The following is a 17,766-nucleotide window of genomic DNA, read 5'->3' on the forward strand; positions in this document are numbered from 1 at the left end:
AGATGAAAGCAAATAAGATAAGTGACTTCAAATATTAACCAAAGGCTAGCGGTGAACTACGCAAGGAAAAATCAACCAGTAAATTAGACAACAAAACATAAGATCTACAAGATTCAGTTTCAGAGTTCCGGTATAGGGGAGGGGTCTGACCAGGGTGGGCTAACCTACAGAACTAGGCTCCATGGCCCACCCAGAAGTGGAAGGATTACTCAATTCATAATAGAACGGACCAACGGGCACAGTATAAACAGTTGTTAGCATTCATTAATGAATGTTTATCGAGCATCTCTTATGTGCAGGGTTTAGTCCTGGTGCAAAACCAAATCAGATATGTAACCTCTCCTCCAAGTTTGTGGTCCCAAAGAGAGGAGATAAGCAGATGCAGAAATAACTTTAGCTCTCAGTAGAAAGTGATAAGCGGCATAGGAGAGGTAGAGATAAAATTCTATAGTATTTGTTTTCGAATGTTTCAAAACATTGAAGTAAAATTAGTCAGGTGAGATAAGGAGTTCTTCTGGGCCTGGGTTAATAAGAGACGGAGATTAAATTCACCACAAAAGCTACTTATACCGGAAGGGAACACGTATTGTTTAATGACCCTGCCTCCAAAACCCAAATCTGATGTCAGCTAGGAACTTAAGAAATAGATAAGGAGTCGAACCAGGGAAACAAAATACAAGTGGCATTTGAAGCAAGCCGCTGTTTGCATATAGGTGGAGCTTCAGGTGACAATTAGCCAACACGGGCAGGTTCACGGAGAGGGACTTGGCATAAGCATGGGCCATGCAGGCCTTGGTCTAGGCTAGTTTAAGCTTGACCTTGAACTACCCAGAAGGGCCTGACCCTACCACAGTGCAGGGGATAACAGGGTTCCTTAACACATGCCCCGGGGGCTGTGGAAGTGTCAGGCAGCCTGCACAGCTGAGGCCACGTTCCGTTATGGGGAGGGCGAGGGGGCCTGGAGAGGCTTCCCTAAGTGAGTCCCTGGGGGCAAAACTATGGATGCATTTCCTGTGTGTTTCTTCAGCCAGGTCTGCAAGCCAGGGCTTTAGCTTCAGCTAAATTCGAGTGTGTTTTTATAGGGCATTGCTTCTCAAACTTTAATGTGCAGACGTATCACCTGGAGATTTTGCTAAAATGCAGATGTTGACTCTCTCAGTCTGGGTTGGACCATACTCTGAGTACCCAGGTAGGTCCCACCACAGACTTCCTGAATCAGGATCTGCATTTTAACCAGATTTTTCTGGGTGGTTTTCCAGCATGTTACCTTCTGAGAAGGGCTGCTCTAGAACATGGGGTTTTAGCCGTTAGTGTCATAGGCCTGTGTGGTCCACGTCCAGGGACTGTGCATTTACATGGCCTCAGAGCCACGGGCAATGTCTGGAGGTGCGTTTGGTTGTCATACTTGGGAGGAAGCTACTAGGATCCAGTGAGTGTGAGCCAGGGATGCTGCCAAACATCCTACCGTGCCCAGGACAGCCCCCACGACACAGAATGATTTGGCCCCAAAATGTCTAGAGTGCTGAGGTTGGAAAACCCTCAATTTCAAGGATCAGCCTTGAATTTAGACGGCCTAGACAATGTGGTCAATCGCACTTGAAGTCTCAAGTTAGCTTTTATATTTATAATTAATTAACTACAGAGGTCACACCATGGCTAAAGATGGATTTACCCATGGAAAGATGGTAGATTTTATAACAGAGAAAAACAAAACAGAAAAGGAATGGGCACTTTTAATATAATCGTAACAAGCTGCGTCTACCTATAGCGAAGTGTAGAAATGAGGCAATAAAATTGTTGTCAACTTGAGGGCGAAGAAAGCAGTTAAAGTGGCTTTTTTTAAATAATAAGTACTCTGTCTCTAGGGATCAAGATTGCTTAGGAAATCAGAAAAGGAGCCAGAATTATTTGAGCAGTATGCCTCCGGTGTTTTGTTTTTCATCTGAACAGGAGCAATAGAAGAAGGAAAACAAAATAAAGGTAGACAGGCAGGTTACCTTAGGGGAGAGATTTCCTTAGAAAAGGGGCAAATTTTCAGGCCCCCACCCCAGACTGTCTGAACTAGGGGTGGGTCCCTGGATTTCGTTTTTACAAGGCTTCCAGGTCATTCTGATACTCACTCTGGTTGGAGAATCACTGACTTAGGAGAAAAGCCCAGACAGTAGGGCATTGCTTAGAAAAAAAAAAAAATGAGATCTCGAATCCTGTAGCTAAGACTGGGCCAATGAGGACTGGGCAGGACAAAGTTTGAACTATAATTCCCTTGGATTGTAGCTTGCACGGTAAAATCATTTTCTCTTTCATCTAATATGCTTTAATGATGGTTTTTCTGTGATCTTATCTGAAGTGGTCAGTGGAGGGTGTTTTATCCAGCGAGGCCAAGAATGCCTCCTGTCACACAACTGTAAAATGACACTGATTTTAAGATACGTCTGGATTCTGTCAAAGCTGGATGCATGAAAATGAGGGTGGGGGAAATGGTGCATTTTAGAACAAGTGAATTAGGGTAATTTTCAGACTTTACAGTTAGCCCTGGTTATCCAACCGACCAACCACGATCCAAAACAGTTCAAAAAATGTTACATTGTTTCTGAGGTGTCCTACGTGATTAGGCCTACCGGTTAGCTCTTTGCTGAATATGTACAGACTTTTTCTTGTCATTGTTCCCTAAACAATACAGTATAACAACTATTGACATTGCATTTACATTGTATTAGATATTCTGAGTAATCTAGAGATGATTTAAATTATACGGGAGGGTGTGTGTACTACGTTATATGCAAAGACGATGCCATTTTCTGTAAGGGACTTGAGCTTCATGGATTTTGTCATCCCATCCTCAGGGGTCCTGGAACCAATGCCCCACAGATACGTGGGGACAGCAATACTTTTTTCCTGGGAATTTGAATGAGAGAGGGTTCATGTTCAAATGAAGGATACTTGATTGTTGGAATTTGTTCCTGGAGGATCTTTCTGATGTCGTTAGAACTCATTGCCGAATCGCTAACAGCCTGGGCAATGAGGCTGAACACGGAATGGGAAACCATGTGGAATGGATTTTCAGCTTTGGGTTTGGGGCGGTGTGTTGGGATTAGGGTCAGCTGGGCATGATAGAAACCCCAAATGACGGTGGCTTACCCAAGTTGGACATTTGTTTCTCTGTCATAGAAAAGAGGAAGGGGGCAGTGTGAGTGTAAAAGTGAGTCCACAATTATCAACGACGGAGTGTCCTCCACCTGGCTGCTGTGATAGTCTAAGGGTACGGATCATGGATCATGATGATTTCTTGGGTGCCAGCCCTTGTGCCCACATTCCTCTTAGGAGGAAGACGCAAGGCCAATCCCAGGGAGAGCGCTGTGCAGTGAAGGAGGTGGCCTGTGATGGAGATGGAGAAGAAGGGGCCCAGTGAGGCACGGGAACAACCGGGAGAGAGTGGACCCAAAGGGAGGAGAGAGTTTGAGGAAGGAGGATGAGAGCCTCTTTTTCTGGTGAGGGCCGCTGTGCTCTTCTATTGTCACGTGATTTGCAGTTTGTTCTTTACAAACATTCTGTTGAAAGATTCATCCCACCGGAACATATAGCCTTTCTCCACTTGATCTTAGCCAAAAGGCCGAGAAGCGATACATACAGCCTTTCTCATGACCTCAGCAGCCACGTGAGGCTGGCGGCTACCATACGGGATGGCACAGATACAGAATGTGGACACTATTGCAGAAAGTGCTGTTGGGCTGTGCTGGTCTGTACCGTTCCAAACGGACGAACTCGACGGCAGACATTGGATGGGTGGGGAGAGGAAGTGGGGAGAGCCAGGGGGAGCCAGGGTTGGCCCTGGGAGAACCAGAGCTCTTCACATATGCTGTTTCAAGCATGACTGTTGCTCTGGCCATCTGGAAGCAAGTGGGTGCCAGCCCCAAGTCCTGAAATACAATTCAAGCTCTGTCATATGTGGTAAGAGAGTCCACTCAACCCCTTCATTTATTTGATGCACACTGGCCAAGCCCCTGCTTGCCAGTGTGCTTGCTCCTTTGTGGATTACTGGGCGGGGAGAGGTACGTTAGACTCAGTCTGTGTCCTCAGGGAGCTCCATCTTGTGTTGGTTTCTGGACTCACCCAGAGGTCAATTAAAACATGCTGAGTGCACATGGGAAAGAGCATGATGCTGTAAGAGAAGAGAGAAGAACCTTCAAACCCTGTTTGGGGGCATCCAGGAAGGCTTCCAGGAGGAGGAGGTAGGTTCTGAAAATGGAGTCTACAGGATGGATAGTAGCAGCCTAGGGAAGGAGGAGGGACGTGGAGGTTTCCAGGTAGGGGTGACAGCATGAGCAAAGACAAGAAGTTTGGAAAAAATAATTCTTTTGTCTGGAGTGACGAGTATAAGGCAGAAGGCGCATGGACAGACTTGAGGCTGAAGAGGAGGCCACGTCATAGACCCTGGACGTCCCAGGAAGAGTTTTGGCTTTCATCCTTGGGGTACCGAGGTGTCTCTAAAGATGTTTAAGCAAGGGGTGACCTGGAAGTAGGTTTGGAAGTAAGAGGATGCTTGGAAGAGGACAAGTGATGAAGAAGCTGGTGTAAAAATCTAGGGGAGAGATAAAGGTGAGCAGAGAAAGGGCAATGCTGATGGGAAGGGAAGGGGGTGGGCCCAGCAGAGACTTCACAGGTGGAACTAGCAGCACGTGGCGCTGCCTGGATGTGGAGGAGAGTGAGAGGGCTTGCAAAGGTGATAAGACCATTTCAGTTTGGGTGGTTAGGTGGAGACGGGGTAGATGGTGGTGCCGCTGGTTGAGACAGGGACCACAGGAGGGGGTCTTAGATGGAGCTGCGGGAAGCAGAGGAGTTCAGGTTGGAACATGTTGAATGTAAGGGGCCGTGGGACACCAAGGGGGAGATGTCCAGTGACACCTGGAGGTGTGCACCTGCAGCTCAGGGGAGGGTCTGAGCTGGGGACCCACATTGGAGAGTCATCCACTGAGAGTTGCGAGAATTTGTTCATTTGATGTATAAGAGCAGAGAGAGAGAAAAAAGACAATTCAGAAAGTGGGAGTAAAACAAGAGAGAGCTGTGTTGTGGAAATCAACAGGTAGAAGGTGTTAAGAAGCAGGAGATAATGAATGCTATTCGAAGAGTGATGTTAGCAGAGAGATCCAGTAAAATGATGATGAAAAGGGTCTACCAAAGTTGGAGACCTGGAGGCCAGTGGGGACCTTGGTGGGCGCAGTTTCCATGGAATGGTGATGAAATGTTCTAGGAGATGGAGCTGTTCTCGACTGTGATGGAATGTGGGTTACGTGGGTGTATCCATTCATCAAGGTTGTCCAGCTGAGATCAGTGCATTTCAACATAGGTGTATTTTACCTCTAAGAAAGAACTGTAAACAGTTATGATGATGACAGGTGAGTGCAGGTGCAGAGTGGGTGGAGATACAGGTGATAAAAGAAGGCAGAATGTTGGTAAATGTTAAAACTGAGTGGTGACTACAGAGGAGGAGTTCCTTATGTGATTTTGTTAACTTGGTATGTGTTAGAAATTATCAAAAACCAAGAGTTTAATTAAACTAAAAAGTTTGAGCAGTTATGAGTGATGCTGTCTTCTCTCTCTTCCTGGCTGATGCTCTCTTTTCTGTCCTTCCGCCTGACTGGTTGGGGTGTGTGGAAAGATTCTGAGATTCAGACTCAGTGGAAGCTCTGTCTCTGTGGTTTCCCAGAGCTGATGTAGCACAGGAATTAGGCGCTCAGTCTTTGGAGCTCTGAGTTGGAAGCCCAACTGCTATTAACTAAGTAAAAACTTGTGTTAATCATTTGACACTTTTCATTCTCTGTTTCTCATGTAGACAGTGGAATTAATATAGCTACTTCATTAGGGGACTTGAAAAATATTAAACATAAGAATGTATGCAAATCATTAGGATGCTTTTAATACAAGTAGCAGAAAACCCAACTCAAACTAGTTTAAACAATAAAAGAAATCTGTTGACTTGTATAAGGAAAAGGCTAGGGGCTTTCAGGTATGGTTTGATCCAGGGGCACAAGCTTATTATTATTATTATTATTATTATTATTATTATTATTTCCCAAAGCCTCCAGAGAAGCTGTGCATCTCTTTCCATATTTTATTCCAGATACCTAGGACTTTTCTTCTTCTTCTTCTTCTTTCTTTTTTATTTCCTTGTTTTTCTGCCAGAGAAGAGATTTCACACATAGATAAAATTAGGCAGATTTCATATCCTCTACTCTCCTGCTTGCTAAATGCACGGTCTTTCGGTTCATTCTGTTTCTGTTGTGCACCACAAATTCCTTCTTTCTGTCCTCAGCTATGTCAGGCTTGGCCCTGCCTCTGTGCCCTTGCCTTAGCTGTTCCCTCCGCCTGAATTGATTTTCCCTTGATCATCTATGGGCTGACTCCTTCATATCATGTCCAATGCGTTCTTCTGTGCAACAGCTTTCCTGGCCTCTCCATCTCAAATACATACCCTGCCTTGCCCCCACCCTCTCCTAGTCTCCTGGTTTGTTTTCTTGATATACTGAATACTATTTTTTTTCCCCTTGTAATTTGTTTATTGGCTGCATCTGTCTACTACTAGTGGCTTATAAGTGCCAAGATGCAGGGAACTAGCCTGTCTGGCGTTTGCTGGATACTTACTGCCTGGTTCTGTGCCTGGAATAATAAAAGTGCTCAATAAATGTCCTGTTGAGTGAATGAATGGAAAGTGGGAAAAGCAGTATTGTCTACCTCATGGGATTGCTAAGATAATTGAATGAGAAAATGCATGTGAAATGCTTGGTCTGGGACCTGCCACAAAGTAAGTGCCGGGACGTGGGAGTGGTTGAGATGCTCTGTATTTGCTCTTGCCACTATCATGGCTTCTGAGCACCTTTCTCCATCTGCTGTCATTTGGGTGGCAGTGGAGTCCCAGGCCATGCCCCAGTTGCAAGGTGGAAAAACCCCTAGGTCAGTCAGCCAGCTCTTTCTCCAGCTTCGTGCTGCAGAAAGTGGCTGATGTGATTTACTTCCCTTAGGGAATGAAATTCATGAGTAGCTTTGCCCTTGAAAAACCTCCTGGGTGGGGTTTGAACTAAATGTGAGAAGCTCAGATGGTCTGGATTTGACATTCAAGGTCTTCAGAGACCAGCAGAAGCCTCGTCACTTCCCTGGCCAAATAAAAGCCCTGGGATTCAAAACAAAGATGTGCTTTTGGGAAGGGGACCAGCAAAAAGGCTGTTTTGTTCTAAAAAGTTAGCCTTCCCTGCAAAAGCCTTTTCCTCGGGAGAAATCCTTTTCTCTGAGAGTCTATTGCCAGAGGGTCTTGAACCAAGGCGAGCAGCAGTGCCATCCTCAAAACTGGGGCTCCAGGGCCCTGCCCTGGGCTGAGGACCGTGCAGGCCACGCGATGTGCCTGCTGGGAGCCCATGGTGCCCTTCTCAGCGTTATGCGGTGCCTGCGACTCTGCAGTTTCCTTGCCCACACGGCTCTGAGTCACCTGCAGGCTGTGTCGGTCGCTTGCCCAGGTTCATCCCCTTGAGTGAAAGTGACATATACCACGTGAACGAGAAATCAGCCCAAGTGCTGGCTGGGAGTGAAGGAAATCTGACATGGGGGTGAGAGGAGGGAGACGATGTATATCAGTTAAGAACTTGGTAGCAGGAACTCTGGCTCTTTCATTCATCATCTTGATCAAAGTCTTGTAGGAGGTCTGGACTGGATCATGAACAGGACTCTGTGACCCACTGGCCTTGTACCTTTCTCTCAGCACAGAAGGGCGGGCATCTTATTATCACAAGATGATGGAGACCCCATGTTGTAGTGTGGAAACTGGGCGTAACAGGACGGCGCGGGGGGATCTGCGTGGCTCAGGGGGTGGGTTGTGTTAGGCACCATGTAGGGGTCTCCCCAGATTTTTGCAGCCTTCTCTGTATCCTGGACCCTCAACATGTGCTGCATCCCAGCCAGGCCCCTCAGCTCATGGTGAACTGGGTGTGGTTTCTAGCCTTGAGTTGCTCCCAGTTTACCATTCCCTCGTTTTGCTACTTAATTAATATCCTGTTATATTACGTAGAAAAGATTTTCCATCTCAGAGAGCCACCTTTCTGCCACTCGGCATGAACCTGATCTTATTTTACTTGCTATCAGGCCGGATGCACCAGTTTAGCTCCACCCTAAAACTGAGGACGAGAGCAAAATAAAAATGTTGTTTGGATTGTGTGCAATCTCCGTGAATATAGCCCAGAGCTAGCAATCCCTGAGAGATGGGTATTTCAGGCCAGATGGTGTAAACGAGGACCCAGAGGCTCAGCTGTTAGACGCCTCGTCAGTCTAACATGATGAGAGACAGAAAGAACACACTTTGGATCAAGACAGCTCTGGGTTTGACTTCTCACGCTGTCAATTACATAGTGGTAATGCATCACTCTGTGTGTGTGTGTGTGTGTGTGTGTGTGCGCACGCGCATGCATTTATAAGGTAAATTTCCAGAAGTGGGGTTGCTGAGTCGAAGGATGAATGCATTTCTTTATAATTGACCCAATTGCTTAACTGATTGTACCACAGTTTCTCCTCCTAACAGTTTCTCCTCCTATCATTAGTTTGTGCAAGACACTCATTGGTTTTGTTTTATTTTATTCATTTTCTTCCTTTTACCCTCCATCTCCATTATTGATTTATCCTTCATCTGTTTATTTAGATATATGGCTCATTGAAAAATATTTAGTGTCTCTGCGTGTGTGCTTTTAAATTATGCACAAGACATGGCACTATATAATTTCCGTTTTTCTTCTGCCAAGATTGCAAGCTGGCATAGGCTGCTGGCTCCCTTTGCTAAGACCAATCTGGCAAAACTGCGGATCTGAGAGAGAATCTTGGGTTTGAAGAACTAACAAAAGAACTCATGCAGGGTCCTGCAATGACATATGAAGCTGATCTCGGTTGCTGTGCGTGGTTGTCGGACAGAACAACCGGATAGGTTGTTCTGGATAGGTTGGGAGGAAGCGTCTTACGTTCTCTTCTTCCTCTCCCTTTGCCTCTTCACCCCAGAAGCCAGAGTGGAGGCACTCAAGTTTTGGAGGTCATGTTAGGGCTGCCCAACAGCCCTGTGGGGGTGAGGAATTGTTAAAGACAACACAGGCTGTTCAGCTCCCCTTTCATTCTTTCATCCTTCACTACTTCCTCCTCCACTGCACCCCCAAAAATCCCAGGGGTGGTTGGTTTCAATATGTAATAAAGGTTGCAGCTTCCTGCAAGTGCTTCTACTTCCCAGGTGTTTCATGACGAAATCCTGACCAAAGCAATAGTCAAATGGCAATCATCAAATCTAGGACTCATTCCTTTCCTTCTCTCTAAATTCACCTTGAGGCAAACAACTACACGTACCAAAGAAAAGGAAATATATGTGACAACATATACCATCTAACACAAAACTGTCAGAATGGGTGAACAAGACATTTAAATAAGCACATTAAACATATGTATGTAGATAAGAAAAGATATTATAAATACAAGCCAAGAAAAAGAAAAGATGAAAAAAAACACCCTACATGTAAATGTTGGGGATGAAGAATATAACCATTGAAATGGGATCGCCAGCTGAAGAGTGATACAGGGACTTAGAGGCTTCGATTGAGAAATAGAAATAGAAAATAGAAAAAAAAACCTAAGAGTTGTGGAGCATAAATGTACCAACATTCAGATAGTATAAGTCCCAGGAGGAGGGAGGAAAAACGGAGGGAAGTAGTCAAAGAAATAATGAATATAAAATTCCTACATTTATAGAAAGGTAAAGGGACCTAGAATGCACACAGGACGGATAAAGAAAAACTGGCAACCTGGACACTTTGTAGTAAAAGTTAAGGACCTCAAGGACAAAGAGGGAAATTCTACAGGCTTCCAAGGTTAAAGCAGAAGACCAACCACAGATTTGGAGTCAGGTTAATATCAGACTTCTCATCAGCAATACCGGATGAGTATTGAGAAGAAAAAGGTATAGAAGAAAAAAAAATGGAACCTGGAATATTGTATCCTTTCAAATTGTTGTTCAATATGAGGCTGTAAAAGAAATGTGCTCAGCAATAGGAGGCCTCCAAAATTTTGCACACAAAGACTTACTCTGAAAAAATTCTTGGAAGCATCCTTAGTTAGGAAGTGCAAAGACTGTATGAAGGAAGAGAGGCAACAGAGCAAATAAGCCATTATCTTTCCTACCCACTCAGTTGAGGCAGAGGAAAGAACCCTCTTGGCAAGCGTTTAATTATGGCTTTTTTCAAAGGACATCTCAGAGCCTCTGCTTGGAAATTGAGGGCAATCATCGAGAAATAAGGTGGTCCCATCCTCACTCCAGCGTGTCCTGAGGGTAGCAGGAAAGGAAACGAGACTCTACCTACATCCTAATAAATAAACAAAAAAAATAATAAATACTCCAAGTCAAAGGACAAAAGTATGTTGCTAATTGTGAAACCATTAAGGACATTTGTCTTTCCTCAGTACCCGTTCAACCAGGGCTTCCCGAAGTGGGGTCCATGGGCCAGAGCAGTGTTTCCGGTCTGCACATGAGTTACATATAGAGACTGAGAGTCAGTGTTTAGAAATTCCCAAGCCGTTTGATGGAGTGATTTTATAATAGCTTCACTGAATCAAATAAAACATTTGGGTTCATATTTTGTATGTCTTGTATTTTGCAAAAGTGTTGATCTCAGACAGGTCAAAGGCAAAAAGCACCGGTCCTTTCACCAGGGATCGTTTGAGAAGCGCTGGGTTAGACCAGGGATCAGCAAACTTTTCCTGTAAAAGGTCGTACATTCCCTGTTGTAACTATTCAGTTCTGCTATCCTGGCATGGAAGCAGTCATAGACCATATGCAAACCAACGATCATGGTTGGGTTACAGTAAAACTTTATTGCCACTAAAATGTAAATTTCATTTCATTTTAATGCGTCACAAATTCTTCTTCTTTTGATTGTTTTCAACCATTAAAAAAATGCAAAAACCATTCTTACCGTGTACGGTATACAAAACCAGGCAGTGGATAGATTTGACTGACAGGCCCAGTTTGTCAATCCCTGGGTTAGATTATATTGTCTCTGAGAATTAGTGTCTGTCTCAGGGAGAAGAGTCTGTGTGTGTGTGTGTTTGATGATGCTAATTTTCTTTTGAATAAGAAATACATTTATAGGGCTAAAAAGAGTATATATTGAGAAATCTCCTTCTCAGCCCTTCTCTGTGCACCCATTTCCCTGCCAGCTCTGCTCCCTCTAGGTAACCGTTTTCATTAACGCCTTGTGTGTTCTTTAAGGTTTATGGCAAATTAGCAAATGCATATCCACATTTCCGCACTTTTCTCCATAAACGTAGCACGCCGCTTATGCTGCCCTCCACCATCTTCTTTTCACTTGCTGCCATCCTGGAGATTTTCCATACTCCAACAGAGTAGAGCTTCCCTCAGTAAACAGATGTATTCCACTTTGAGGTTATATCGTTGTTTATTTAACTCATCTTCTCTACATGGACTCTTGGGTTATTTCCAACCCAACTCAGAATAATGTGGCAATAAAAGAAATTTCTCATGAATCACTGCTTATGTGTTGTGCGTGTGTGTGTGTGTGTGTGCACCTTCATAGAGTAAATTTCTAGAAGAGGAGCTGCTGAGCCACAAGATAAATGCATTTATAATTTTAGTAGCTATTTCCGATTGGCCCTCGGTGGGCATTTTGCCCTCCCACCAGCTACATACGAGGGTGCTGGTTCCCCCACACAGCCTTGCTGATACAGCAGGTTGTCCCACTTTTGGATTTTTATCCATTCTCATAAATATGATGATATCGCAGTGGAATTTTAACTTGCATTTCTCTTAGTATGCGTGACAGTGAACATGATCAGGGCTAATGAAGCATCTTTATGCAGAATTAGAAAAAGGCACCCGTTCCGGGACAAGGAATTACAGAGAGGTACTGCCTCTGGGTCAGTGCAGATCTTGCTGAGCTGTGCACAGGCTGAAGCTCAGCTCGCACCTGGGCCCCCTGCACAGGGCACCTTTGTGCAGGGATCCCCACCCAGCAGCTCTGATGGTGATTATCAAAGTACCTGGTGGAGCAGTAGCCATTCCAGGTGGGGCTAGCCCAGCAGAACCGTGGATGACAGGAGGGGCAGTAGCATCCAGGTACATAATTTATGGGTCCCACTGCAAAGGGAAATGCAGGACTCTATGTTATTAAGAATTTCGAGATGCTGGGACACAGCATTCAGTTAGGTTCAGGCTCTTCTGAGCATGGGGCCCTGCGGGACTCTGCGTGGGTCACAGCCTACGAAGCTGGCCCTGGGAAAGGGAGTAATGACCAGGATCCAGCTGGTGGCCAGTGTTACATGGACCCACCTTCTCCATGCTGGCAACACAGAGAGCATCATACCATAGAGAGGACGTGAGCTACAGCTCTCCAACGTCTCAAGACCAATGGTCCTATTTTGCCCCAACAAGCCAGCAGGAGCTGCTCTCACCCAGGGAAGGAGAGGTGGATGTCCGGGCTTCACTTGTGATATTAATGACACATACAGACATGCCAGACCCAGCGCTTTACTTTCTGTGTGTCTTTTTAAGTCTCCAACAAGCTCATGTAGTTGGTGCCAAAGTTAAGTCCATTTAGATGAGGGGGCAAAGGCTTAGGGAGGTGGTATTGGGGTCCTGACTCAGCCAGTCTGACTCCAGCACCTGGATTTTTAACCCCTTACATGGTACTGCCTTGTACCAGTTTATTCTCACACTACAAGTGCCTGGGGCAGTTTATACACACACATACGACAATTAAGTTTGTGAACTTGTTGCAACGATGTTGCTAACCTTTTTTTTATATCAGAGGGATTATTCATTATGAATTTGTACCAACTGGACAAACAGTTAATCAATTTCGGTGTGCTGAGAAGGCTGCATGAAGAAGTTAGACGACCTGAACATTTCACCAACAATTCATGGCTCTTGCATCACGACAAGCACCAGCTTACATGGCGCTGTCTGTGAGGGAGTTTTTAGCCAGTAAGCAATAACTGTATAGGAACACACTCCCTGCTCACCTGACCTGGCCCCAATGACTTCTTTCTTTACCTGGAGATAAAGGAAATATTGAAAAGAAGACATTTTGATGACATTCAGGACATCAAGGGTAATACGATGACAGCTCTGATGGCCATTCCAGAAAAAGAATGTAATCCAAAATTACTTTAAAGGGTGGACTAGGTGCTGGCGTCAGTGCATAGCTTCCCAAGGGGAGTACTTCGAAGGTGACCGTAGTGATATTCAGCAATGAAGTATATAGCGCGTTTTCTAGGATGAGTTCGCGAACTTAATTGTCACACACTCACACACAGTTTGCCAAGGAATTGATTTATTCAGAAGAGATCCCTGAGTGTAGGTGCCACAGCTAAGCAGGAAGCAGGGCTTGGAGGAGAACAGTGGAAATGGGGAATTCTGCTGCTGCCCAAGGAAGAGTGGGGGGAAGGGGCGAGGCATACATGCCTCACGGCTTCTCATTCTGGACAGAAGCCTTCTGCCTCGGGATCCAAGGGCTCCTGGCTTGTCTGTAGGAGGGGGGAGAGGTGTTTCCTTCATTGCCAGGGAACTTGCTAGAGTAGGGAGGTGGCCCGGAGGGGGCGCCTAGGGAAGGAAACAGCGCGGGGTGGTGCGGCGTCCAGGGTGAGGGGGCTTTCAGCACTGGACAGTCCTTCCAGAGCAAAGCTTATTGTCGTAGAATCGGTAATTTTTGTTATAGGTGCTCTTGTTTCTCACAAAACAGTTGACAGCCGCTTTATCACATTCGCACAGTTGAGTCTTGCAGTAGTCTCCTCTTTCTGAAATCACAAGAAAATAAATACCAAATGGGGGTTTGTTAAATTTCTATGGCTCCTTGTGGGAACCCTGGGGGAGAAGACACAGCCCCTGACCTTAGAAGCTTCTAGTCTGAGACAAGCACCTGTGGGGAGACAGAGTTCCCGCCCTAGTCTGATGGGGACCAGCAGGCAAGCACCAGGTGACCCTGTTAAATGCCTTCCCGACCACCTCTGTTCCTTTCTTCTTGCTAACAGATGTGTCCAGGTGCAAAGCTCCAGCCCCTAGCGCCTGGGATGGGTCGTGATTGGTGCAAGCCTGTCAAGGTCATCCCTTGTACCTTGGCCATGATTGGGTAGCACGTGACCTTGTTCTGGCCAATGTGCCACAAGGGGGAGTCCCTGGGGGCTTTGGGAAGAATTAATTTCCACCTTCAAAAAGAGAGCTGTAGATGGGGAAAGCCTCCTTGGTAGGGGGAGGCCGTGATGCTCGGAACTGCGGTGTGTGTCCTGGCATCACGTTGCCAACGTGGCAGAGCAGATTGCGAAAAGGCTGGGTCCTTGATGACACCGCTGAGACGCTGCCTCCGTCCCAGCACTGCACTGCCCTCTTCCAGACTTCCGTGATGTGGGAGTCAGACGTCCCCCTTATCAAGCCTCTTTCAGTTGGGCATTTGTTGCTTACAACCCAAAGCCTGCTAAAGCTACGTGACGGACGGAGAGGTCATGATAGGAAGATGTAATCTCTGATCTTCAGTGGCTCGGGCTGTTGGGCGGGAGCCCATGCTTTCTCAAAATGCCACTTGTGGATCTGCCGTCTGGGGACAAATGCTTTCAGTGACCACCCAGCTCTCCCCTCCCCTTCAGAGCCAAGCTTTCTCCAGAATGTTGTCTACACTCAACTGTCTCCGCTTTACCTTTTGCTCTGTCCCCAACCTACTCTCATCCGGCTTTGCCCTCACACTCCATGGAAACTGCCCCCACTGAGGTCCTCGGTGGTCTTCCTGGCCCTAAATCCAAGGAGCCTTGTCAGCCCTTATCCTGGGGGCTCCGCTGTTAAACTGGCTGCCGTTAATCATCTCCTTGCCAACAACTCCTTGACCTTCTCTGACCTCAACCCCTCCCTTTCTGGTCATCCTTTGTCTTCTTTCTGGGACTTTAAACATCCAAGGGGTGAGCGCACCCACCTCGGAGCTCTCTGCTGCCGACTCCTGAACCCAGGCTCCCAGCCCAGACCGCTCCCTGGAGCTGTGAGTTCCTACAGCCAGCTCGCAGCTCCTTGGGCATTCTGGAAGCCTTTTAAACTCCACATGCTCTAAATAAAACTCCCCCCCCCCACACACCCACCAGGACCTCCTCCCATTGTGCCGTCCACACAGCCGTCCCCCCTCTCAACAGCTCCCTCTGCCCCAACCCGTCAGCCAGCTGATTGTACCTCGAGTGCATCTTCACGTCACTCCCCACCCCTTCCATCCTGACCACCATCATCAGATGTCAAGTCCTTGCTACCTCTTGTCCGCATGACGGCAAGCTTGTGGCTCCCTCCTTCCAGCTGTCTCCACCCACCCTGCAGCCAGGGTGAGTCCTCCGAAATCCGCGTCTGATCAGGTCACTCCTTTATGTGAGAGCCTTCGGGCCAACATCTAAATACAGTTTGGCCTCGCGCCTTCCCACGCCTCCAGCCTCATCTCTCACCACTGCTTCTCCTCCTCACACTTCTCTTCAGGCCCACAGAATAACAGTTCCCTGGGTCCCTTTGCCTCTTGCCGGAAGGCCTGGAGCCCTCCTCTCCCCGATGCCTGCACAGCCTTGAGGCTTCAGCTTGGACGTCCCATGTTCGGGAGCCTTCCTGAACCTCAGGCTAGGTCAGGGCTCCACCCATTTGCTTGCTTCCTGTTGGAATCTCCCATACTGTCTTTTCATTTTCTTTACTTCCCACTCACCTATGAGCTCCTTGAGGCAGGGACACGGTCCCTTTGTATCTCTAGCTCTGGTGCCCAGCATACGGCTTGGCACAGGGGACTCAGTAAAACAAACAAAGAAGCCTGGGTAGAGATGTAGGACTCTGTCTTACCGCAGATGACTTGGCCCCTGTTGTAAGCAAACTTGTAGCTCAGAAGCTTGGTGCCACACCCGCGTCTCTCCAACCGTTTGTAGCAACAGTCATGTGCCACGCAGCACCTGTGATGAGAACTTGTGATTACGGCTGCCTCCCCACGGCTCCAGGGAGCTTGGTGGCCCGTGGTCTCGCCCCCTTGACCCTGGCCAGAGACCCAGTGACTTTGGAATAGTCTAAAGCGGAGTTTCCTACACGCTTTTCCAGCTAGGACCAGGTTCTGTGCCAATGGGGCACCAGCACTGCCCTCACAGCTCCCAGACCTGCCCGAGCCACAAGTGGGCAGAGGGAATGGAGGGTTAGGGTGACCTCACCGATCGGTCGCATCCTTGGGGGTTCCTTTGCCACCGTAGCCACAGTAGCAACCGTAGAAGCCATAACTAGACATGGCTTCTTTTCCTGTCTTCTTAAAGATCATTTTCGCGAAATCCACCAGATCCCCATGGGTCTCCAGCAGACCTGGAAGGAAATCTGGTGATGGAGCCTGGGGCCACGTCCTCCTTCTCTGGCCCTCTCTGCTAGTCCCCATCACCCCATGACCTCTCTCCTGCCCCACGAGAGGGCCTGACACAATGGGAAGGGCAACTAGAAATGAGGGTGCTTCCCTCCTGGGCTTCCCCTTGTGTCCAGTGGTCAGGGCTTGCTCTTACCAAAGGACGTGATCACGGCCAACAGCAGGAGGGTCTTCATGTCGACAGTTCTGGTGGGAGACATGCAGATGGATTGGCCCAGACTCCTCTCTCAGGTGGCCCCAGCTTCTGCCCTGGCCCCCTTCCCCCTGCTCGCACTCAGTAACCCTGGAGAAAGGAGTCTTCAAGGGACCGACCACATGCTCCTCCATCCAAAAGTGACGAACTTGGTCCCACACACAGATCACACAGAGTGTGTCGCACGCAGGACGTCCTGCCCCTTCCCAACTCTGTGGAATGTTTTCATACACATGCAGGCCTTTCATACCCATTGAGACCACCCTCCACCCCCAACACACACACGATATAGTAAGGAAACCTCCTTGCTCCTCGTCAGACTGAAAGTTCCTGGAGGATGCAACCAGGTCATCCCAACCAACGGGGAGATGCCCAAGGTCATAGGTGGTGTGTCTCCCATTAGACATACCTTACTTGTTCCCAACCAGATTCAAGGTTTGGGAATTCCACCCATGGAGTCCAATCCCCAATACTTTCCTCCCAAACTAAAGCAGCACCATCTCTTTGCAAGATTTTCCAACTCCTTACACATATATGCATGCACACACATGTACAGATGCGTGTGTGTACACACTCGTGAGCTCCCCCACAAGGGCCGACATCCTTTCATGCAATACACTCACATACCCACACAACACACTCGTGCACACAGACCCTCTTGTCCATACCAAATCATGCACGCATGTTTATGTTCCTGTGTGCCAACATGCACACACATAAACACACATACACACATAGGCACAACACAGCCACTCTCAGACACAGCCAATGTGCAGGGCCTCTTATCCTCCTGACAGGGCATGGGTTTCTGGGGGTGTACCTTTCACAGGAGCCCGAACTTGATATCTCCAAGTATCTTCCTGGTTTATTCTGAATTCCAGCTCCCCTTAAATAGCTGCTCCCTCTGGGAGGTTGGGAGTTGGTGGGATATGCAAATGGGGTAGGACTTTGGCCAGTTCAACTCAAAGTTTGGCATGACCACACCCATTGGTAAATCCCCTTTCCTTCCCCTTATTAGCTGGCAGGACAGAGGTGAGGATGGAAAGACTTTATGTGCCTCTAGCCGATGCCAGAATTTTAGATGACTTTCCAATCATTCCCATAGGCCTCGCTCCTGACTGAGAAACTTCCCATAAGTGGATCTGG

At 47.3% G+C, this 17,766-nt stretch overlaps 2 protein-coding genes across 2 annotated transcripts in view; one reads left to right on the plus strand and one right to left on the minus strand.

Annotated features, from left to right (window-relative positions):
- The first annotated feature begins 4,085 nt into the window (after nt 1–4,085).
- The window catches only part of PLA2G5 (phospholipase A2 group V), a 49,731-nt gene continuing 36,050 nt past the window's right edge, over nt 4,086–17,766 (plus strand). The window contains exon 1 of the mRNA XM_033113287.1: nt 4,086–4,229. Within this exon, the coding sequence (XP_032969178.1) occupies nt 4,129–4,229 (101 nt within the window). The 5' untranslated portion in view covers nt 4,086–4,128. The remainder of the gene's footprint in view (nt 4,230–17,766) is intronic.
- PLA2G2A (phospholipase A2 group IIA) lies at nt 13,337–17,533 on the minus strand. The gene is made up of 5 exons (XM_033113294.1): nt 17,441–17,533; nt 16,564–16,613; nt 16,228–16,372; nt 15,872–15,978; nt 13,337–13,821 (listed from the first exon to the last, which is right to left on the minus strand). Exons 2-5 carry the CDS (start codon nt 16,601–16,603, stop codon nt 13,679–13,681), a joined length of 435 nt encoding a protein of 144 aa, XP_032969185.1. The 5' UTR covers nt 16,604–16,613; nt 17,441–17,533; the 3' UTR covers nt 13,337–13,678.

The sequence above is a fragment of the Rhinolophus ferrumequinum genome, chromosome 9, assembly GCF_004115265.2.
Source record: "Rhinolophus ferrumequinum isolate MPI-CBG mRhiFer1 chromosome 9, mRhiFer1_v1.p, whole genome shotgun sequence".
NCBI classification, from domain to species: domain Eukaryota; kingdom Metazoa; phylum Chordata; class Mammalia; order Chiroptera; family Rhinolophidae; genus Rhinolophus; species Rhinolophus ferrumequinum.